At 30.7% G+C, this 25,277-nt stretch overlaps 1 protein-coding gene across 6 annotated transcripts in view; it reads right to left on the reverse strand.

The window, feature by feature from the left end:
• LOC143058441 (band 3 anion transport protein-like) overlaps positions 1–25,277 on the reverse strand; it is a 91,742-nt gene that overhangs the window by 35,689 nt on the left and 30,776 nt on the right. For 2 of the 6 annotated variants that reach the window (XM_076231933.1, XM_076231928.1), the window contains exons 1-6: positions 15,419–15,479; positions 8,174–8,232; positions 5,103–5,460; positions 3,522–3,727; positions 1,880–2,714; positions 1,409–1,465 (exon numbers count right to left, since the gene is read on the reverse strand). In XM_076231933.1, coding sequence (XP_076088048.1) covers positions 1,409–1,465; positions 1,880–2,714; positions 3,522–3,727; positions 5,103–5,460; positions 8,174–8,232; positions 15,419–15,464 — 1,561 coding nt within the window. In that variant the 5' untranslated portion in view covers positions 15,465–15,479. Of the gene's footprint in view, positions 1–1,408; positions 1,466–1,879; positions 2,715–3,521; positions 3,728–5,102; positions 5,461–8,173; positions 8,233–15,418; positions 15,480–16,407; positions 16,547–25,277 lie in introns of those variants that run through there. The other 4 variants (XM_076231931.1, XM_076231929.1, XM_076231930.1 and 1 more) reach the window with 3 other exon arrangements.

Below are 25,277 nucleotides of genomic sequence, written 5' to 3' on the forward strand. Positions count from 1 at the left end.
TTTTAGATTCTGATTAGAATTTATGATACTTTTGGCTTAAGTTTTCCTGTTTAGTTTTTAAAGAAAAAAAAAAGTTTCAAAATACCTCCAGAACACTTATTGGTTGAACAACATTTCAAACCAACTCAAAACCTAAAAAAATAAGTTGCTAGCATAAAATCTCATTAGCAATCTGCTACTTTAAGGGGGTAGACCTTGGTTCAGGGAGATAACTCTTTAAATCAGTTAAGCGTTTGTAAAAGTCAAGTTCATCAATGTTTTTTAAAAAATTACCTGAAACAGATTAAAAATAATCTATGTAACCTAGAAGCTTAGAATATGTTTTTGAAAATGGTTGACACAAACGTACTGATGATTTTTGGAGTTATTTCCCTAAACCTAGGTCTACCTCCTTAAGCAGCAAAAATAAGCCTGTAATATTTTTCTGCTGCATTCTTTCCCAAAATCTAATATCTATAAACAATCAGGCTCCGAATTATTATGTCTTTAGAATTAATTTCCTAATACATGCAGAGTAAGAGTTGTGTTGGCTTACTTGCCTTACTTGCTTTGTATTAATGTTTGCATGCTCAATCATTGTAATTAAGATTGACATCTGAAAACAATATGAAAAGGCGGAGTTAAACTTGTATACAGTATATTTGAATTTGATTGAACATTATCAAATAATCAACTATATACATGTTGACTCTGCCTACTTGTGAGGGCCCTCATGGGGTTTTTGATTATGTGATTACTTGGCCTTTTTTTTAATGATTATTTGATTATTAAGCCAAATATTTCATGATTATTTGATTACCTAGGACTAAAATTGAGAAAGGAAATGGTGAATATGTCAAAGCGACAACCACCCGACCATAGAGCAAACAACAGCCGAAGGCAACCAATGGGTCTTCAATGTAGCGAGAATTCCCGCACCCGTAGGTGTCCTTCAGCTGGCCCCTAAAATATGCATAATAGTACAGTGATAATGGACGTCATACTAAACTCCGAATTATACACAAGAAACTAAAATTTAAAATCATACAAGACTAACAAAGGCCAGAGGCTCCTGACTTGGGACAGGCGCAAAATTGCGGACTGTATTTTTAGTTTATGATTATTTGATTACTAAAGATAAGCAAATATTTAATGATTATGTGATTATATTGGCAAAAAAATGGTGATTATGTGATTACTAGGACCCCCCCATGAGGGGCCTCACTTGTATGGTTATATCAGATGTCAATCTTAATTACAATGCAATCAAGGCAAATAAAAGACAATAAATCTCTTACTCTGCATGCATTCGGAAATTGACTCTATTATTTTTCTACCGCATTCTACCCAATATCTATACATCTAAAACAGATCAGGCTCCGAATAATGAATTGGTTATATATAAAACATGATTAAAGATTAAGTCTACCTTCTTCACCCTCAACTAATGCACTTAAATAGAAATAGGCTGCTTTCATCTCTTTTTCTACATATAAATGAAAAACTTTGTAAGTAAAACTTTTAAAAAACAAATATACATATTCATGAACCCTTGGTTCTGCGAGTCTACAAATTAATTCATTATTCACCTAATCTGCATCTGTTTGCAACCATAAATAACGAAATACAATTATTTTGCATCTACTGAAATTGTTTTTTTCTAAGTCAGATTTTCATAGCACATTATTTTATTATTACTATTCAAGATTTTGTCTGTTTTCTTTTTTAATTCAAACTCATTTTCATGTTGTCTAAAATTCACTCTCCTTTTAGTTGCTAAGTGATATGAAATTTCCCACTTTTAAACTAATAAAAGAATAAATAAGCTCTTCCCCCTAAAAAAAATAATCATAATAGGCAATTATTGTTTAGACATATATTAATTGAATTTTCAACCTACCCATATGAAATTTGACCTTGCTTGACCCTACAGCTTCCTTTATACTTTTAGCTCCTTCCTGTGAGGCACTCTGGGACAGCAGGGGTTCTACACTAGCATCGGAAAGTACATCAATCCAGTTTGTGTCTGGAGGTCCCTGCGAAACAGATGTTCCAGAATATATTGATTCCGTATCTGCGGGATTAGACATTGATGATGTCACAGAATTAAATGATCCTACTTCCGACTCCTTTTTTCGTGACGATAATGAATTCTCATCAGCTAAGTAAAACGTTTTCTTTGGCGTATTTTGTTTAGAACTGACTGATTCAGTATCTCCAAAATAAAATACAACTTTGTCATCATCTTTGGAACCGTTACCACTCTTTTTGATAGGCCAAACTTTACCCAAATGTTGAATGTCTTCAGCGGAAGAGGCTCCAGATGAAACAGGACCAAGCTGAAATTGAGGCTTTAATGCTGAAGAGTTGACAGGAGATGTAGGATATTCAAAATGAACTGGCGAGGGTGATGTCAGAATTATGGCGGGGGAATCTTTCAGATTATCATCATCGGAGAGATCGAGCTTAAAATCATTAGGCTCAGAGCCTTGTCGATTAAGCTCAGTGACGGCATCATCTCTTTTTGTATCACTACTGATAAGATCTCTAAAAGTGGACCGTTCTTTTTCAATTAGGTCTACAGAGTCGGGTCGTTCCACTTCTGTAAAGTTTCCAGATTCAGGTTGGTGCATCCCAGTATCCATTAAGGTATATGTTATCCCATTCTCCTGTCTCTCTGTCTCTGATTCCATGCCATCTGTTTCGTAGGAACTGGAGGAGGACAAGTGCAATGACTGTCAACAAAAACAAATACATTAAACCTACATTTATAATTAACACAAAAAATTTAACAATTGCATGGCCAAGTTTTGCATTCTCTTTGTCTTTTTATGTTGTAGTTTTTTTACTAAAGATTTCAGTGTTTCTTTTTTCAAACGATTCTTTTTTCTTAATTCAGAAATGCTTCCAATCTAGTCTTAGACTTAGCTATTTAGGAATCTGTAACACTCAAGATGTTGTAATGATGTAAAGATTGATTGATTGACAGTCTGAGGCTGTCTAACGCCACTTTCAACACTAATGTGGTGCTCAGTTTTTATGGTGGAGGAAACCAGAGTGCCTGGATATATACACAATATCACAATTAAAGTGATATACAAAAATTTGATTGCAAATATGTCCATAAAGCATTTGATTTTAAACATGTATAACAATATTGTGGATAATCATTATTATTCATTGGATACCAAATTTCATGGATTTCAATGGTTAAAGTGAACCATGTATTCAAATTGAGAACAAATGTTCTATACCCATGTATTTAATAAACTCATCATGTATACATGGATTAAAATTTTATATTCAACATCCAATATCACAAAAATAAATATTCAAGTAAATGCAAGATTTTCTCAAGCGAGGAAAATCGATACGATATATATTGTGATTCACTTATCGTCATTCATTTTTGTTGTTGTAGATTATGTTTAGAACCTCTATGTGAATAAAAGGAGATGTGGGTATTTGCCAATGAGACAGCAACCCAATAACAAAGAGCAACAAGAGATATTTTCTAATAAGCTAGCAAAAACAAATCTTACATGATCTTCTTCATTCTCGACTTCGTGAATGGTAGGTGACAATATAGCAGATCGAGAGGGAAAACTTTTAGGTGTCTTCATTTTTCTTTTCTTCTTCTTCTTCTTTTTCTTCACTTTTTCCTGAGATGGAGGGGCATGTTTAAACGATTTACTCCTCATGGCTTTAAGTGGGTGGTGCTGATGGGGAAATCTAGAGGTTCGATGGTCTGTAAAAAATCAAAATAATATTTTATAAATTTCATGTTTCTTAAGCGCTTTTCTGGCTTTAACTTAAACCAAATAGAAAGCAGAGAATGTTTATGAATATCTATGGGACCTAAAAATAGTATCCAAATTAATTAAAGGTCAACTTTGCCTGTTGGATTGAGTTCCTCTCTAAAAATTTTGTGATTAGCATTTTTTCACTTTTTCATGGCTGTATTTTTCTAATTTTGTTGCTGTTTATAGAAACAAATGATAAAAGAGAATCTCAAAGTTTTACCTATTTGGTAAGGTTTAAATTGGTATTATTTTCCAGCTTGCCAAATTGAAAAAAAAAAATGGGTAACTGAAGTTCAGAAATTATTGTCTGCATTTATTATTGCGATTTTGTCATTTGAGCCTAAAATGCGATTTTAATTTTTGTGATATTCAGAAAAGTCCTGTTTAATTGATATAAAAAATTTCAAATTGCGAGTTTAAATTATTGTGGGGATTATAACCCTTTCGCAATTTATGCAATAACAAAAACATCACAATGATTTCTGAATTAACATTAACTGAAATTAAGTTAGTGAACAGTATTCAAGATAATGGTTTCTTCTATCGACAATATAAAGCAAAGCTTAATGAACACATATCATATTAGATATTGTAAAATAAATGAAAATTTTCATGATAGTTATAGTATATCTCAGTTAGAAGAGAAAATGTTTGATAAATATAAAAAAGACTGGTGTACAAGATTTTTTTCATATAGTACCGGTTGTAAATTGAGAACATATAAACTTTTTAAACATACTTATAACGCTGAGCAATATTTGCTACAGAAAATGCCACAGCGCCATCGTAGTGCTTTTTCAAAATTTAGATGTGGTGTAGCACCATTAAAAATTGAAACTGGTCGATATGAAAGAAAAAATCTAGACGAAAGAGTCTGTTTTAACTGCAATATTTTAGAGGATGAAAAACATGTGCTTTTAAATTGTCCCTTGTATGAAGATCTAAGACATGCTCTTTTTATTGATATATTGTGTCATAATGATATGTTTTTAAACTTGTCTGATGAAGAAAAATTTATATATATGTTTAAAAATACCAATATTTGTAATATTGTTGCCAAAACCTGCAATAACATTTTAACAAGGAGAAACAGTACTTTATATCATTAACTACTGTATTTATAGTATTTTATAAAATGAATAAGTATTATTTGTATTTTAATAGTCTCTCATAATTCTTTTAAGAATGGCACATACATGTATTTAATTGTTTTAACTATGTTTACTGTATAATTAATTTTATAATTGATCTTGTTTTAATCATGTTGTATGTGGTGAGACTTTAATAAACTATTGAATCTGAATCTATCGATCATCTTACTTGAAAAGTTCTCAACTTCAATATCTTCTAGGAATTGCTTCTCCATAACTTGAGCACCGATCTGGAAGTTAGGGTCACTACGATTAGAAGTAACAAGCTCTGACCCAGATGACAGTGCTGCAATGTCAAACTTCTCCGGCATAGAAAACAGTTTTTCGACATCTTCGTTAAAAGAACTCCTGAAGCTTGAAAGACGAGGTCTATACTCCTCCTCTAACTGGGAAAATGGGACGGGTGCCGTTGAAACACAAGGAATAGGGCCTGGTAAGGGAGCAATATCTTGTCTGCCATTGGATTCGAGGCTTCCCCCATGACTAGATGATGTTGAGAGAAAAGGTTCAGTTTCTTTAATATAATTCTGCAAAGAGAAAAACGCATTACAATATTTAATGTATGACAATGTCTTCAATATTAATGATAGAAAAAGGAAGACATTTAAAAATACCTAGAGAAAAAAGACTATGCACATCCTGTAATACAATGGAGGATGAAGCCCATTTTATTTTATACTGCAAAAAAATTGCTAAACTAAGAGATAACTTTATAGGAAATGTAATTAAACATATGCCAGATTTTATGTCCTGGCAAGAAAATGAAAAAAATAAATATCTTCTTTGTCCATCAACCTCAAAAGAAGTAGAAAGCTTAGGGTCCTATTTTAAACAGGCATTAGAACTGAGGACAGGGGACTCTTGATTTATTTATAAAATATATTTATATATCATATAGATAGATTGTTTTGCTTTTTTGCTTTTTTTGTTTTCACGGTTTTGTTTGTTAAATGTATTTTGTGTATGTTTATATTATTTGTCACAAACTTATTGTTCAGAGTTTATATGACAATAAATATTTGAATTGAATTAGAATTGAGTATAAAGTTTTTAACAGAGGGTACAATTCATGCTTATGGGAAGGGTTGGAATCCTGCTAACATTTTTAACCCCACTACATTCTGCTTGTATGTGCCTGTCCAAAAGTCAGGAGCCTGTAATTCATGGGTTTTCATTTGTTGATGTGTTCCATATTTGTTTTTCCTTCATTGTTTTGTACATAAATTAGGCTTGAATTGTTTTACATTTGCCCTTTTGCTCATTGTCGAAGGCCATGCATTGACCTATATTTGTCAATTTCTGTTTTATTTGGTTTAACTAATTGCACTGACTGTCAGCTTGATTTTGCTTCCTTTAGAGAAATACAGTACACATCTTAGAGACGAAACTTCCTACATGAGCACATTGCCTTCATGTTTGGTTGACAATGGTGCCAGGACAGACTTTGCTCATTGTTGAAAGTCGTACAGTGACCTTTAGTTGTAAATTTCTCTGTCATTTGGTCTCTTATAGAGAGTTGTCTCATTGGCAATCACACCACATCTTCTTTTTTATATTAGTTTTACTTGAGTGTATACAATTTTTCTACCATTGGGGTAATATAAAGTTTTATAATGGTGGTGATTTATTTTAAATATGTTTTATTGATCTTATGCAAACACAAACTGTGTTAAATATTTATCATAAAAGTCTCTTTTTCATAATTTATCAGTGTATAGTCCTTAAAGACCTTTCGCTGTTGTTTTATGCTGACTATGGTTTATGAGGAATATGTTTTACTTTGCAAACAAAAACTGTGTTTTATGGTCAATATAAAAATTCTCATTTCAATTTATATCGATTATATATTCTATTGCCTTAAATACTGATGCAAATGAAATATGTAAGATTGGCTCAAATGATAAGATTTTTTTTAATTGCAATTTATATTCATCCTGGCAAGAAATACATAAGGGGAAATAACTCTCCTTCATAAAAGTAGTTAACAAGGGGAAATAACTCTCCTTCATAAGGCCACGTTTTTTTAATTTGTTGGTTTACGGATTTTCCCCTTGAAAAAGTCAGATCGGTCGGTCGGAAAAAAAAAGAAAAAAAAATCTTTCAAGACAGAAAAATATGCAAAATAAATATATATTTCACCTTTCTAACAATATGTTTGTTATGCTATTTTGTCATCATTTCTTAAATTTTAGTTCAATGAAATATTATTGCTCATCTGTCATAAACATCGCATGACATTGTCTAATAATTTCCCGTAAAAAAGTGTGTGCACGGACAAAGACGAAATTAAATCGTCATTTCACAAACAAGAAAAACAGATTCGCGTAGCTCTTAATCAATTCCAGAAAACTTGGTGAATAATGATCTTCAAGCAGAAAACTGATAAAGAAAAAAAAATGTAAAAACGTTGTACGAAAATAAGTTTTAACACACGTGTCAAAAACGTAATAGACTCGTCCACCGGAAAAACGAAAATATCGGGTTAATCTGTTGTCATGCATTCCCGTTTTTTTTATCCAAATGGACGATATTTTTTATTATCTATGAAAAAATAAAATTCCAAATGATTAGTTAATATTCAATACTTTAACTTGATGTCTTCCACCTGTCCACATTTAGACAAGTCTATTTCTATGAGCATCTTACGGACTGATGATAAATTAGGGAAACAAACTTATTGTGTAATTGGTTTTAAACACAGGTTTCGTTTCGCAAAATTAATTGCACAAACGACATTTCAAGGTCAGTTATAATTGATTCGTCTATTTTTAGAAACGTAAACTGGAAGTTTTATTTTTCACAACAGAAAGTGTTATCAATTTTGTTAGTGATTAAAGCATTTCATTTCATAAAAAAAGGATATTTTAATTATTTTTCAGGGATAATGCATTTGTTAGGGTCGGCGGGAATAAAAAAGCATGAAAAGTCAATTTTATTTTTATTCTGGAAATCGGCAAAATCGGGACGGCGGATCCGTAAACCAACAAATTAAAAAATCCTGGCCTAAAGTAGTTATTAAGGGGAAATAACTCTCCTTTATAAAAGTAGTAAACAAGGGGAAATAACTCTCCTTCATTTTACTTGTATATATATATAGATATGTGTGTGTTCAACTCAGTTATTTTATTGTTGTTGTTACTTTTGTTTATGTCACAAGTATGATGTTACTTTTATAACAAATAAAGAATATAATTAAAGTATACAAGGGTGAATAACTCTGCTTCATGAAATAAAACAAACCAGATCTTCGCTGTTGTCTCTTCCAAGTAATGCCATAGTCTTCTTACATAGAGGGAAGTCTGAAAAAAATGAAAAAAGAATAAGAAATAGGTCAAAAGAACGAAATATCTTCACAAAAGTATGAGGGTATAAATAAAAATTACAAACATATCATCTGACCCCTGTGTGACTTGTTTATTCATACCTACAAGTCCTGTAGGCATTACAACTTCGCACCTAATGACCCTAATGACCTTGCTCTCATATACCTATATATTCTATTGGTGTAAATTTAATTTGTTATAAATATATTGGGTTCTATATTTAGTGACTTTTATTTGAACTTGGAATTACTTTTAATTTTGGAATTTGCATAATTTCTTGTGTTTGAAATTTTTAATAAATTCCATGTATATTCTGTATTATAATGTTTTGAGGGGTGCATAACACTTTCCACACAATGTATTTTGTATAGATAGAGACTTGTACAGTACATTCTATTAAAAATTTGCTATCTTCTTTGTAACAGAAAGTGTTGTGTGCCACACAGAACATTATTATACAGAATAAACATAGAATTCATTAAAAATTACATGCACAGGAAATTATGCAACTTATTCTATGTTTAAAAATATTATTAAAACCTATAAGTTGCATTTTCATGTGTGCATTATTTCAAAAATTGCAAAAATTGCAAAACAGTCTTGTTGGGTTGCTATCTTACCAGTCTGCACCAAAAACTTTTTCAACTACAACTCCGAAGACCAATATTCTAACATTTTTCTTATTTGGCCAAAGAAAGTTTTGCAAAAACTTACTAGTCCGAACCAAATTTGACTAGTCAGACGGGCATCGGACTAGTGGCTAACCGTGCAGACTGTCTTACATTTATATCCCATATCACACTTACCGATGCTCATGTTAACATGGTTCATATTCCAATAAGTCACATAAATATATAAATAAAAAACAACAAACCTAATATCAACCCCTGTGTAACTTTTTCATATCCTCAAGTCCTATATCAAAGTGACAATAACCTTCACACCTAAAAACCTTTGTCCTCAGAAAATTTATTGGATTCTTAAAATTTATGAACAAGATTGACAACAGATAAGATTAATTTGTACATTTATATAAATTATATTGGTTTCCATATTCATCGATTTTATTGTAATTCAAAATTACATAATGTTGTTATTTTAATTTTGCCTTCCCTTACGTAACAGGAAATCATCAAGTTTTAAGAGGGGAGTAAAGAGGGGTATCTATACAGAAGAACGTAAAATAAAATTGCTATTTCACAATGAATCAACAATTTAAAAAAATTTGCACATTGATCTTTTTACCGATTTCACGAAACACTGTGAATAACAAACCTTTTTCACGGCTGCACGTGAAATAAAAACAGCAAAACACATTGCACAAAAATAACCCTTTACCACCGTCTTTAATATTTATTTGGAAAAGTGCAAATTTAACTTGAAATTAAAGTTTTTGCATGTACAGTCTTACACCAAGAGGAAACCCGGAAAAGTAATTAAAATAAAAATAATAAAATTATATATGCATGTAAATGTTAATGCATATATTGCACAGATCTGAGAAAAAAGATAAAAATCAAATTAGCACCATGGGAACTTAAGATATCCAGTAAAAAAAACATTGAAATTTTCAACAAACACAAATTATATTTTCTGAGATCTAAATACTTGATTTAAAATAATGTTTCCCACAGCCAAACTAACAATACTTAATACAATATTTGATCTTTTAATACCATAGCAGGGTAAAACAAAGACTTTTAATGTAGTAATTGCTAATTGATGCTGCAAGTAAGCCTTTAAGAGAAATAACAGTCTAGGACTCTTTCTAACTGAAAAATCTTACGACAAAAACTGATTGTAAGAAATGTTGTATTGGAGATGTTCGTGACTTACAAGTATTTTTTCTAGTAAGATTTTTATGAAATGAATCGCTCTTAGGTCTGCTTTGAGTCTGATTATTACAGATTGCAAGTGAGACATGTTGTACCACGGTGCTGTAATCGTGTGAGCTGTCATACTGTGGATTCATTTATTTTCGGGAGTATCAATTTTCGTGGACTGACAAAAACTTGCTATTGATTAAAACTTGTTTTTTCGTTGGTATTTGATTTCGTGGTTTTGCTAATCAATGTTCACCAAACCTATAGAGATTTTGTCATTTGTTGAACATTTGTATTTGTGCTTCAAAAGTGCACCCTAAAAAAAACAAGAAAATTTTCGTTCATTTTTTTGTATAAATAAGGCGGTTAGTTTTCTCATTTGAATTGTTTTACATTGTCTTATCGGGGCCTTTTATAGCTGATGACTATGTGGTATGGGCTTTGCTCATTGTTGAAGGCCGTACGGTGACCTATAGTTGTTAATGTCTGTGTCATTTTGGTCTCTTGTGGACAGTTATAATGTCTCATTGGCAATCATACCACATCTTCTTTTTTATATCCAAATAATAATAATATCCACAGTATTTAACATTTGACACCCTGTTAAGTTCAAAGTACTGATATATGTAACGCCATGCAGTGATTGAAAGAACTGAAATTATTAAATATAATTTATAAAGTTTATAATTGTTTTAAAGTATGTATTATTGTAAAACTACAAACGTGACTTTCTATATGTACTTGCTTTTGCTCTAGGGATGTTAAAGTTTATGACCATTGCTTTTTCATTTAGTGACAAATTTGGGTCATAGTTAATTAAACTTTAATAGTTTTACTTTAATTAACCTAATGTTAAGTATATGGGACCAAAAGTAATGGTCACTGTTTACAACCATTTTGTTTATGGCTTTGGGCTTTCTAAAAGTAAGTACCTACCTATTATAAACAAAATTCTTTCTAAATTTAAGTCATGTTTGTAGTTGTATAAAAGATTGTCTCTTACAAGACAGTTCAGATTGTAACTAGGCACTGAATAAAAATTAGTTCCTCTTTAGCCATTGGTTTTTATAGTGACACATATATCCTTTAAGGTGGTACCTAACACTACAGGGAGAGAACTCTGTAAAATCAGCCAAACGTTTTAATTACGTTGTGTTGTAAAAGGAATATTAAGCTTCTCAATGATCAAAATGAGTGTTTGTCAAACTGCTATATAACCAGTGTATTTTTTCTGATAAAATGGTTGGTTCAAAATTTTTAAAATTTTTATATTTTTGTCAAAGGGTCAAAGTAAATACTTTGTCAAAATGTTAAGAAAATTAAACGAGCCAAATTAATTTTAGTTAAAGTGTTGGGTACCACCTTAACTCATTCGCCCCCAAGACATTTTTGGAAAATCAGGCATTTTCGAAAATTTGCAAACATATGCAAATTATATGCAAATGAGCAAACTCCTGATGCTGTAACTGATGCTCATCTATTAAACTACTTATTGGGATTTGGGGGCGGATGGCATGGGTGAGGGGTGGGGTGGGAGGTGGAATATTTTCTCGTGGGTTTGAACCCACCCCCAGTGAAAAATGTTAATTTTCCGTCTATTTTCCGATTTTAAAACGACCTTGAGAGGTGAACACTGACAAGACTGTGTTTTTTTGTCATTCAAGTATTACCCTATAGTTACAGTAGTCCATTCATGCTAGCTGGGAGTATATTGGACTTCAGGTCTGCCTAAATGTCTGTTTTTATGGATTTTTAACAAAACGGTGACCTAGATTTTACAGACTCGATTCCTATTGGCCATATCATACCTCGTTGTGTTCCTATACCACCTATGCATGCATATATGATAATAGTTTTTACCAACAGTCACTTCCAGTTACGTATTGGCCATCAAAAGATGCCCACCCCACCTGATTTTGGCTACTTTTCATGTTTTTCCGATTTTGAACTCTTAAACGGCTTTCAAAGTGCCAAATTTTCATGAACAGACATCTGAGAAGAGTTGATGGACCATGAACTGCTTGGTTGAAGTCCCTGCTATCATGACAGTTCAGTTGGGGCAGTTCAAAAAAAGTATGGAGGGTCATACGGGCCATCAAATAATGGTTGTTGCCATCACGCCTACAGGCGGGATTGGGGGTTAAAGGGTTAAGGGAGTTCACTTCTCAGTTTCAAAGTAATTAACTTTTCAAAACACTATAGTTTATATAGATAGGGGGTTATTAAAGGAATCCGAAGAGCAAAAAAAATATATAGGTCGCCGTGCTCGTTTTCAAGATATATGCCATTGAATTTATGACAGGAAAATATTCTCTCTTGACTTTTCATAGCTTTATCATTGACAAGTTGAAGTTCTCAAAAACTGTTAAAAAGTAATTAAAGTTTTATAAGACTTTTACAGATTGCTTATCAATATACATGTTAAAGATTTATAAAAAGAAAAATGGGGGTCACCAGGCAAATTTTTTTCAGGCATTCAAATGGATAAAACCAGAGGATTCCGAAAATCTGTCAAAAAATCCAAAACATGACAAGCCAGCTTCCTTAACATTTCCATGTAATATTTTAAAATCTTCATTTAATATTTGATTTTAGACTTAACATTTATCTATCAAACAAACTCCCAAAGAATTTTGTAGATAGTTTTTATATATATATTACACACCTATTAATTAGTACATATCATTCAATGACAAATATTTGATTTGTATTCGAAAATATTGGAAAGAGGATCACTGGTATTATTGACACATTTTCAAAATTACATTTTTGTTTCTTATTTCTCAAGTTTTCTTTTTGGGTGTTACCTTGAATGCTTTGCTATATATATGTTAAAACTGAATGTTACATGGTTAATTGGACATTTGTACATAAGAATGTGTTACCTTCAAATTGTTCAGAAACTGTTTGGGCCAAAATCATCATCAGATATTGGTCATACAAATAGTTATCAAAGGTACCAGGATTATAATTTACATAAATTGTTTATGAAATTAATGTAATTTAAAACTCAATGAAGCATGGTTGATCGGACGTTGACATAAGAATATTGATTCTTTGTTAGTAGCCCACCACCCTTTCATAGGTGTCTGAATCTGTTGGGCCAAAATCATCACCAGATATTAGGTCATACAAAAACAAACAAATTTACATAAAGTTGTTTATATAAAATTTATGTAACTTCAAACTTAATAAAGCATGGTTGATCAGATGTTGACATAAGAATACTGATTCGTTGTTAGTAGCCCACCACCCTCTCCTAGGTGTCTGAATCTGTTGGGCCAAAATCATCACCAAATATTGGTCAAACAAATTTACATAAGTTGTTTATATAAAATTTATGTAACTTCAAACTTAATGAAGCGTGGATGATCCAACATTAACATAAGATTAAAGAATGTTGATCCCTTGTTATTATTGGTAGCCTATATCCCTATAGGTGTCTTCATTGGAATTTAACTTGTCTAAATATTGATCTTTAAACATTATCTAACATTGGACAATAGATAAAAGTGATAAAAGTCAATAAGTAGATCATGGTCTCCATAAAAATATGTCATTACACAGAAATTTAAACCAAGTCTGAAAATGGTCCAATGAAAGTTGCTTAAGTACATTATCATCTAAAAATCAAATCAATAAAACTTTGTATGTATGATATGATTATTTGAAACTTTCTGAAATGTTTTTATTCACATATCTCAAATAAAAATAAGTCTGCTGACTCCCTCCCCCTCTTTTCTGCTTTCTTTTTATTCTTATAAACCTTGACCTATGAACGATATTAAGGTTTAAATGGGAAGTGTGTACATAAACAAATGTTCTTCTCTTTTTTTTATTCTAAAAACAATAAAAAGTCTTAAAATACCTATCATAATTAAGGTTTCAAGGTTTAAAGGGGGATTTTTTTAAATCAATCTTCATGTTCAATTAAAATTCTTCCTTTGTTTTCCAATCAAAGTAACATAATATACTTAAATTAATTAAAGTTCAAAGGGCATTGTATAAATAATAATATCTTTATGTTCTTTCATGTTTTTTTTCTAAAATATAAACAAATACCTATGATCAAGGATTTTTATAATATAGTATACAAATCCTTGATAATGATTAACAATTCAAAAACAGCAATTGTCAATTTTCCAACTTATGTAATGAAAATATTACCATTTAACCAGATTACATCAATGAAATTACACACGAAAATGTCTTTTTCATAACAAACATTAATTTCACTTCCTGAAGTGAATCAAAGTTTAATGAGAGTGGTAAAGGGTTATTTTCGTGCAATTTTTATTTCATGTGCAGCCGTGAAAAAGGTTTAATTGTTACTTCACTGGGTTTCGTGAAATCTGTAAAAAGATCAAAATGCAAGACATTTTTAATTGTTCCCATTCTATTTCACGTTCTTCCATGCAGATACCCCCCTTTACACCTCTCTTTAATGTGAATCTTAATTACAACTAAACAGATTCATTTTTTCAGGTTGAAATCAAAAGTTTACTGATCATGATCAAATTGAGGTCCTCAAATAGTTAATTAATTAAACTGGTATATAATAATTGGAAAGCTTTTTTAATCAAAACTATTGACTTAATTCTAATATGTGTTGTTAGTTTTGCCATAGGAAACTTATTCTCTCCCAATAAAGATTCATTCATTCATAAACTGAATTTTTCTATTTCATTATCTCATATCGATGGGGAAAAAAAAGATGAAGTAAAAAAAAAGTATAAAAATATACAATTCAATTTCTAATATTTGTGAGTAAACTACACTTAATGATTTAAAGTCTGTATCAAATAAAAGAGGAGTCATTATACAAGCCATCACTCAAGACTTTTAATGTTATTGTCATAAACTTTAAACAATAAGACTAAATTGATGCATATGACCTAATATGGCCATTTCATGATATTTTTGGGAAAATAAAGATATAAGTCACACCTAAAATGATATTTCACATTTTTAGTACAAAATTCAAAAATATGAATACAGATGTCAAACAGACAATTTTATGTATTTCTGAATGATTTATTCAAATTTTGTAAGTTTCAAAATTCAAAGGGTCAAATAAAAGTAACTTTATCATACCTAATTACTTCTTTTTCTTTTTCCCCTTTGAAACTTTTTTGATAACTTTATGAATAAATTTTATCTGAACACTTTTTGGGTAAAAACACTTTTGATATCAATTCTAATCGTTGATAAAACACTTTAAAAATATCAATTTCGAAATGAACAACTTTTCTTATGATTGACAGTAAATCATTCAGATTATCTATTTCCTAATATGAAATTTACAACTTCTCTGGTCAATGATGTCATCAAATACTCACCCGAGGTTAGAGATGACACCTCAGTATCACACGCCACTACATTCATTTCCGCACATAATTACATGCAACAAACATGTAAACAAACTTCTTGTTGACAAATATAAATACTATCAGCAGTTATAAGATAGCCATGAATATTCTATTTTAAGAATTCTCACAACATACTTGGATCAACCTAATTGATTATTAGGATAAAAGCAAACAAAGCCAACAGGGGTCCTAGGGGTGAAGCGTTAATTGTTTATGTATTTATATATTTTACAATACAGCCAGAATAATTAAAGAACAAACTATTATCAAAATTGATTACATCATTAAGGTTCTTTAAGTGCCAGGAGCTTTGTAATTGAAGTATTCAAATAACTGGTATTTATTTAAACACTTTTTTACATGGACTAGAATAAATCATAAAATCATTGTGCACCACATCCCCCCTCCCCCTTCCTAAAAAGCTTAGCTATCATCAATGATGTGATTTTAACAATAGAGAATAAAATAAATTATGATGAAAAATAGAGCTAATATATCAACAATTGCCGAACAAGGAGCAAAATATATAAAGAACTTAACTGTGTTCTATGATAAATAGTTTTCTTAATTATACAAAATAAAGGTATAATATGTTGTTTATTTTAAAATTTAATGCATTTTATGAATTTATAATTTGTTTCAACCCCAAAGGGTAAACATATGCATTCAAGAATATAAATAACACTCAATTAAGGAATTTTTGCATTCATTTAGGATTGCATTTCTTACAAAATGGACAAACAATTAAGAAGTAATAATTACCAAATTGAAAAAAAAATCTATTTTTGTTTTGGCAAATTATTTTTTTTTGCAACATTTTACTGAAATATTTTTTTTTTGGCAATAATTATTTTTATATCATTGTCCAATTCCAAAAATCCATATAAAAAATGTATGCATTTTTTAAATTTTTTAAATAGCTATAAACTTAAATCAAATCATTTTTATGTGTTTCTTACCTCCAATAACTGGCTTCATGACAATATCCGATGTATGTACAAGTTAAATGTCCCAATTAAATTCACAATTAAACTACTCAAATATGTCCCAAAACACAAAAAGTCTTCTTGTTTACAAAACAATTATAAAAGTCAAATTGAAAAATTCACTTATCTAAATGAGTAGTATTTTCTTTAATTTAATTTTAATTAAATGTAAAAAATAACACATTTAACTAATCAATTGAGCAGTCCATTTCAATTTATTATAATCACAAATTCCAACCAACTGTTTACAAGGATAAATGAGTGAGAAATAAACAAATCAGACAACTTTCAGTCAAAACAATCAGATTTAAGGATTATTTGAAATTATTAAATAAACAGGTTTAAATATTAGATAATTTTAATTGGCAATCATGTGATGACTTGTTTGTTTTACAAAATTTATATAACTTCTTTCTCCTTCTGTTATTACAAACTAAATAATCAGGCTAGACATCTATATGTGTCCAAGGGAGAAAACTTTTTAAATCTGCTAAATATATTTATTATTTATAATAAGAAGATGTGGTATGATTGCCAATGAGACAAATTTCCATGTCATATCATACTTCAAATTTAAAAAAAAAATAATCTGACTAAGCTCTTTTTTTTATTCAATTTAATCTATGAAGTATTATTCCATATTTTCAATCTATCTAGTAATATGCAATATATTCAATCTGGAATGTATTATTCAATGTATTCAATCAAGACTTTATTATTCAATAAATTCAATCAACCTAGTATTATTCAACATATACAAAGGCTATATTTGTTATATTATTAATTTCAGACCATTATGCATATTTGAATCAAAATCGTCATTTGATTTTGTTTGAAAGATATCATATTGTCTCCTTGACAATAACAACATATTAGTTGTTATTTATTTTTATTTTTTTGTTTGTTTGACATCTTATGTATTTGAAGATCTTTTTCGTCAAATAATCGATCACAGATATCATTTGTTTCAAAACGTTTAACGATATCCTGGAATTCGTTACATGACGTCACAAAGTAAATCGGTTTTTAAATATTCTAAAAATAACCGTGCAATATGCTCTGTGCAATATGCTTTTTGCTATCCTCCGTTTTCTCTCTACCTTCGAAAATTAGTTTAACATGTGACTATCCCTTAACGAATCAAATTGTTAAAATACACAAATTAATAATATAAATCAATACATATTCAATCTATATAGTATTATTCAGTATATTCAATATTTTCAATCTAGTAGATACATGTAGTATTAGTCAATGTATTCAATTCAGCTAATGTATTATTCAATGTATTCAATCTATCTAGTATTATTCAACATATTCAATCTAGGTGGTATTATTCAATATATTCATTTGAACTAGCTAATATCATTAAATGTATAATCAATCAAGCTTAAATATTCGATGTTTTCAATCTAGGTAGTATTATTCAATGTTTTCAATATAGCAAGTATTATTCAATGTTTTCAATATAGCAAGTATTATTCATTATCTTCAATCTATGAAGTATAATTTAATTTATCATATGTTTAGTAGTAAATACAGTAGTTTTGCATATTTGATAAATAGCCTACTGTTTAATCCATATCACGCAACTTTGATGTGCACCCTTTATCGCGTACCCTTTATCACACCCCTACTTTTTTTTTGCTTAAGAAAAATTTCCCTCAAAATAGGTCAATTTTTTGAATGACGTCATTGTTTGGTATGTGACGTCCCAAACGTCAAGTTTTCATATTGTATTTGATGTCAGGTACGTCAAGTTTTCATATTTTTTGGCACACTAAATGCAATGATAAAAAATACAAAACACACAAATAAATACAAATAAATACAATAATAAACAAAATATTTTTAAAACAACAGCACCCAAATTGTAAGGTAACCCAGGTGCTTCAGATAAGTAATTGAGCAGTTATTTTAAGGCCTTTGAAACAAGACAAAAGTAGAACTGAAGTTAACCCAGTGCTATTGATCAGAAAACAGTTCATATAATATAATACTCTTCTGTTGAAATATATGATAAAGCGTATAATACATGGCAAAATCCGTATCACATGCCGTATTTCCCTCGACCAATATCATCCCTTGGGCTGATATTGATGTCTCGGGATGATACGACATATGATACAGATTTTGCCATGTATTATTCTCTGTATATTAAATCTAGGATTTAGTTTTATTCAATGTAGTCAATCCATATAGTATTATTCAATAAATTAAATCTATATTTCTCCTCCTACTATCAAATAAAGTGTAGCCTCAAAGAGAAACCTATTACAGGGGCTCATACCATAGAGCATTACATAGTAATATTAGTTACATAGTGTGCTAGTGACCTAATACGGTATATATGGGGTCAATAAATTCCATATGGGGTGAGAGCGAAGCTTGAATCCCCATATGGAATTTACTGACCCCATATATACCGTATTAGGTCACTAGCACACTATGTAACGAATTTATCTTACCGACTATCTTAACGTGTAAAATTTAGACTAGTGACCTATCAAAATGAGCAAGTCTTCAATACAGTTAGCATTAACATGATGCCAACAATGACAACTTGTTAGATTTAAATGTGTTTTCTGAATTTATTTCACTTTATCATCACTTTCTTCGTCTGTTGAAACCTTTAAGATTTTTTCTCAGTACTGTTTTGTTTTTCTAAAGGGACGTAACACCACTACTAACCGTGTATGAAATAAGCCCCGCCTCCTTATTATCTTATATGGAATAAAAAGGGACGTAACTCCACTACTAACCGTGTATGGAATAAGCCCCGCCTCCCAACTAACCTAATATTGAATATACACGGTTTCCACGAGGACGCTTTTAATCAATCATATTCCTAGAAATGTATAGGAGGTAAGATAAGTGGACTTACTAGCAAATCTAAACCATGTCTAGAAAGAATATAACTGTCAAAAAGCAATTTGATAACTAGAACCTCCTTCAACATCCTCACTTAATATTACACTGCTGCCACTCATAAACTGTGATCCAAAAGCTAAGTAGAAATAAAATAACTCTTAAAAAGGCAAATTGATATTATAAACCCTCTTTCAACACCAAAACTTAATATTATACAAACAATACATGTATCATACTTTCATATTATGTATATATAGTTAGGCCTATTTCAACGGCTCATCTCTCCAACTTATTAGTAAGAGCCCTAACTGTCAAACCTAAACTTGGGCAGTGGTCCAAAAACTAAGTAGAAATAAAATTACTGTTTTAAACAGGCACTTTTGATAGTTATAACCATCTTCAACACCCTCACTTTATAGTACACAAACAATACCATACTTTCATATTATTTAATCATGGAGAAAATCAATTTGTAGATTTTTTTTTGCTCCATTAAGATCACTGTACTTTAACCACAACAAAACACTTTTCAATTTCATCCTGATTTACGAGCAAAATATACGTTAACATAAAAAAGAGATCTTAATACTATTATAAATGAAAAATTACAATTGATCGGCTCCTATTATTTATTTTCGGATGAATAAAAGTTGGATTAGTTAAAGTTACAGTTTTGATCATTGAAAAGACAGATAAGGTATACTTAGATTTACTTATTTATATATGACTGACAGATCTCATTTAGTAGGTCAAAAGTTTGGACTTAAAGTAATGTCAACATTGAAAATATTTTCTGATGCCACAGTGGAGGGCGGATCCAGGAGTAGTGGGAGGTGCTGAAACTTGATTGTATGTACCTCTTTTTCCTGATGCCACAGTGGCAGATCCAGGGGTAGTAGGAGGTGATTAAACTTGATTTTATGTACCTCTATTTTCTGATGCCACAGTGGCAGATCCAGGGGTAGTAGGAGGTGATTAAACTTGATTTTATATACCTCTATTTCCTGATGCCACAGTGGTAGATCCAGGGGTAGTACGAGGTGATTAAACTTGATTTTATGTACCAACATTTCCTGATGCCACAGTGGCGGATCCAGGGGTAGTAGGAGGTGATTCAAAACTTGATTTTATGTACCTCTATTTCCTGATGCCACAGTGGGGAATCCAGGGGTAGTAGGAGTTGATTAAACTTGATTTTATGAAACATTTTTTACAGAGGTTACTTTACGGATGCCACATGTGGAGGAGGATTTTCTTATTCTTGAAGACCTGAGCCCACCTTTAGTTTTTGGTGGGGTTTGTATTGCACAGTACATGTATTTAGATTTTTATGCTTATGTTTTGTGGCTGTTTATCTTTCAAGCTGAAAAGCTGGGGGGGGGGGATAAATTGAAGGGTAAAGTTACTTGTCCAAAAATAAACAATCTTACATTTGTCTCCCTAAAACTGTTTCAATGTAAGGTTTAAAATTTCAATATCTTGATTACCACTTTTTTCTAACAGTTATTAATATCAATTTGCATTTGTAACTTGATCTAATCCTGAATTTTTAATTAGTTTTGTATTATAATGTAGTATAATAGCCTTGACCTATAAATAGCTTTTACACATTAGCACAATATTACATAATGTTAAATTTTGTGAACTTGACCTGTATGCATTGAAACTCCATGTCTGACAATTTGAGTTAGAGCTGACGCTTGTTAAAGGTCAAATAAAAAGAGAACTGATTTTAAGAAAATCCCCTTTAAATTTCTTCAACTTAAACCTTATCATCTATAATTCCCAATATGGCATTTAGGAGGGAAATGTCTTTATTTGCATCGAGATAACTTTTCCATTTTAGGGAGCACATGGCTATAAATTACCAGTAATTATAACATTTACACCATAAACCATGGAGGTGTTAACCTAATTGCTTGCATTGGTCAAAACTTTTTTTTTTACAAGCTTTTTAAATGACTGTAATAAATTGATACTATATAAATAACGGAACTTAAAAGCAGAATAAAATTAAAGGTCACTGACCTGAATTGCATTCAATATTGTAGCGGCTACATAGGGCTATGTAGATTTTTTACTACTGAACGTGTAACCTAAGCCTAGCTGCTTCATAGATCTTAGGATAGCAGCTATGTACATCTATGAAGCTACTACAATATTGAAGCAACCCTGGTTTTCGAGATTTATAGCAAAGAAAAATTTGGCAGGAAATGATTTTCTCTAAGACTTTTCACAAACTTGACATTAGCATCTTTTTCTTTAAAAAATTTGAAAAAAATTATAAGATTATCAAACATTTAAACTAAAATATATAGTTAAACTATAGAATGAAATGAAAGGGATAGCAAGCAAAACTTTTCATGGCAATGCATGAACAAAACCAGAGGATTTAAAAGTCAAATAAAGTAAGCTATCATCTTTAATGAATGTCTGAGGTCAAACTATTTTATTTCTCCTACCTACAGTCAAGAAAATTTAAAGGTAGTTATTTTTTTTTTAATTGAGGACAAAATTATCAAGTTCACTGTTGTCACAGCAATATATCTATCTTGTCACATCAACAACTGTCATACAAGGGAGTTTTAGCTAGCTATAAAACCAGGTTTAACCACAATTTTCTCTGAAAAAAACCTATACCATGTATCATTGTGTTTGGTCTGGATTGGTGTCCTTAATTTCTGTATTATCTCTTATTTATCGGTAGTTTTATTTTTCTCTATTCTTTCTATTTTCTGCTAATTATTCTGTATTATTTATCTATTAATAGATATGTATGTTTCAAAGGCATCTGTAATAAGTGTTTACCTCAAAAAATTATTTGCACCAATTAAATTTCAATCAATATGAAAAATTCATCAATTAGTTTTCAAGGAAGAACTTTATATTGCCTTTGGCATAAAATCAAGGGAAGATGTTGTACATTATCAATTAGTGAAGTAAGAGAATTTATCCAGAGGCCTACGATTATTTTTCTAATGGTTAGAAAAACAAATTTACAGATTTCATGTCAATAAATTGTTATTATTTTTCAGTCTTTTGATTTGTTTTTATTTGGAGAAGTTACGAAAAACCAGATGCTCCACAGGGCACAGCTTTATACGACTGCAGAGGTTGAACCCTGAACGGTTGGGGCAAGTATGGACACAACATTCAAGCTGGATTCAGCTCTAAATTTGGATTGTGATTAAATAGTTGACACAGCATAGGTTTCTGACACAGAATGAATGTGGTCTAATGAACTTAAAATACTTTTTTTTCCTTTGAGAATTCACTATGCTGTTGAATATTATCTCAAAAAAATGTTAGAAGAAATTTTCTTTTTATTTATGAAATCTGAAATGAGAAAAATTTACCCCCCCCCTTTTTTTTCACATCCCTCTTTCCCTTTTTCCATAACTGTTCTCAATTCAAATTTCTAATGGAGTTTGCAACAATAACTACTCATTTAAATACATCATAAAATATTAAAATGTAACGAAAGGTGCTTGTTATCACTGAATGGTAAAGATTGTTTTGATTTATCAGTTTGGTAGTAAAAGTGAATATACATTGTATATTGTATAAAACAATGATTTAAGTTGATTCAACTACTTTTCTGGACAAAGAAAGATAACTCCAATCAATTGAAAATTTCTTGCTATTGCACAATATTGTGCAATTAGATATTTCTTGCTTTTGCGCAATACTGTGCAATTGAAAATTTCTTGCTTTTGCACAATACTTAATATAAAAATTTTGGATCCTGATTTGAACCAACTTGAAAACTGGGCCCATAATCAAAAGTCTAAGTACATGTTTAGAATCAGCATATCAAACATGTCAAAAAAGCTCAAGAATTCAATTTTTGTTAAAATCAAACTTAGTTTAATTTTGGACCCTTTGGACTTTAATGTAGACCAATTTGAAAACGGGACTAAAAGTTAAGAATCTACATACACAGTAAGATTTGGCATATCAAAGAACCCCAATTATTCAATTTTTGATGAAATCAAACAAAGTTTAATTTGGACCCAATTGGACCAACTTGAAAACTGGGCCAATAATCAAAAATCTAAGTACATTTTTAGATTCAGCATATCAAAGAACCCCAAGGATTCAATTTTTGTCAAAATCAAACTAAGTTTAATTTTGGACCCTTTGGACCTTGATGTAGACCAATTTGAAAACAGGATCAAAAATTAAGAATCTACATACACAGTTAGATTCGGCATATCAAAGAACCCCAATTATTCAATTTTTGATGAAATCAAACTAAGTTCAATTTTGGACCCTTTGGGCCCCTTATTATGTTGGGACCAAAACTCCCAAAATCAAACCCAACCTTTCTTTTATGGTCATAAACCTTGTGTTTAAATTTCATAGATTTCTATTTACTTAAACTAAAGTTATGGTGCGAAAACCAAGAATAATGCTTACTTGGGCCCCTTTTTGGCCCTAATTCCTAAACTGTTCAGACCTCAACTCCCAAAATCAATACCAACCTTCTTTTTGTGGTCATAAACCTTGTGTTTAAATTTCATTGATTTCTATTTACTTAAACAAAAGTTATTGTGCGAAAACCAAGAATAATGCTTATTTGGGCCCTTTTTTGGCCCCTGCCCCTGTGAGATGATAATGAATAATTCATGAATATGCATGAACATTTCATGAACTGTTCATGAACAGATTTCATGAACAGTTCATCATATCTTCATGAACATTTGATGAGCAATTCATGAACTGAAAATCGACAGTAATGTTCATGAACTTCAATGTTCATGAACAATTCATGAACAAGAAAGGGTTCATGATCATTGTTGTTCATGAACATTTAAATGTTCATGAACCTTTCTTGTTCATGAATTGTTCATGAACATTAAAGTTCATGAACATTACTGTCGATTTTCAGTTCATGAATTGCTCATCAAATGTTCATGAAGATATGATGAACTGTTCATGAAATCTGTTCATGAACAGTTCATGAAATGTTCATGCATATTCATGAATTATTCATTATCATCTCACAGGGGTTTTACTGTCAAGGAGAGGATTCTGGGGGGGATTGGAACCCACCCTTTTTTAGCAAGATCAATGCATATGAAAGGGTTTATAGTACATAGTTTGAACCCCACACCTTTTTTAAAATGGCTGGATCTGCACCTGTACCCACCCAATATTAAAACTAAAGTAACTATGCGTCAGATATAATAATATAAAAGGATACATGTAAAGTTTCTGCTTCTTTCTGTAATATTTTGTTGTCTCTGTTCTTCCAAGTAGAATCGCTGAATAAATGTAACTAAAATCTCCACGGAATCTGTTTTACTATCAAAACTGGCAGCTCCATTTTGATATTTAATCATTCAATCCCCTAAAAGTATAAAAAAAATCCACAAAGAATCAATTGTTCTAGATGTTTTAAAGCAATAAAATTCAATTGAAATGTTGTTGCCTGTTTAAACACTACATCTGAAGCTGTTAATGAATCAAATTCATTTCAAAACCCTCCCCCTTTTTATCCCCTGAAGATTATAAAAACTGGCTACTTATTATTTTCACAAAAGAACAATTCAAACAATTCAAAAACTATAAATTTTAGGTAACTACCAATAATCATATGTGGAAACAATTATTCATTTTGTTTATATAATTAAAAATAAATTTTCAAATATGCTTTCAGACTTTCTGATGTTGCTTTGCTCAAAGAAACCATAAAAAAATTATATTTCCTCAACAAATTATATTTTATAATAATATACACATGTCTGTCATGTTAAATTAAATTTGTAATGCACTTATCTGAAATCTTTCTGACTGGAAATGTCTTTTCCGTGTTTCCATCAGCGTAATCTCCATTTTGGTGACGTATTACCCAAGAGTGCACTTATGCTGACGTTGAGACTGTGACAATCTCGCCCCAGATAATATCGGCCAGAAGTTGATCTGTGCCGTAACGGAAGTATGAAAATAAATCAAGGGTGTCGCAAACA

The sequence above is a fragment of the Mytilus galloprovincialis genome, chromosome 14 (assembly GCF_965363235.1).
Source record: "Mytilus galloprovincialis chromosome 14, xbMytGall1.hap1.1, whole genome shotgun sequence".
Lineage (NCBI taxonomy): Eukaryota > Metazoa > Mollusca > Bivalvia > Mytilida > Mytilidae > Mytilus > Mytilus galloprovincialis.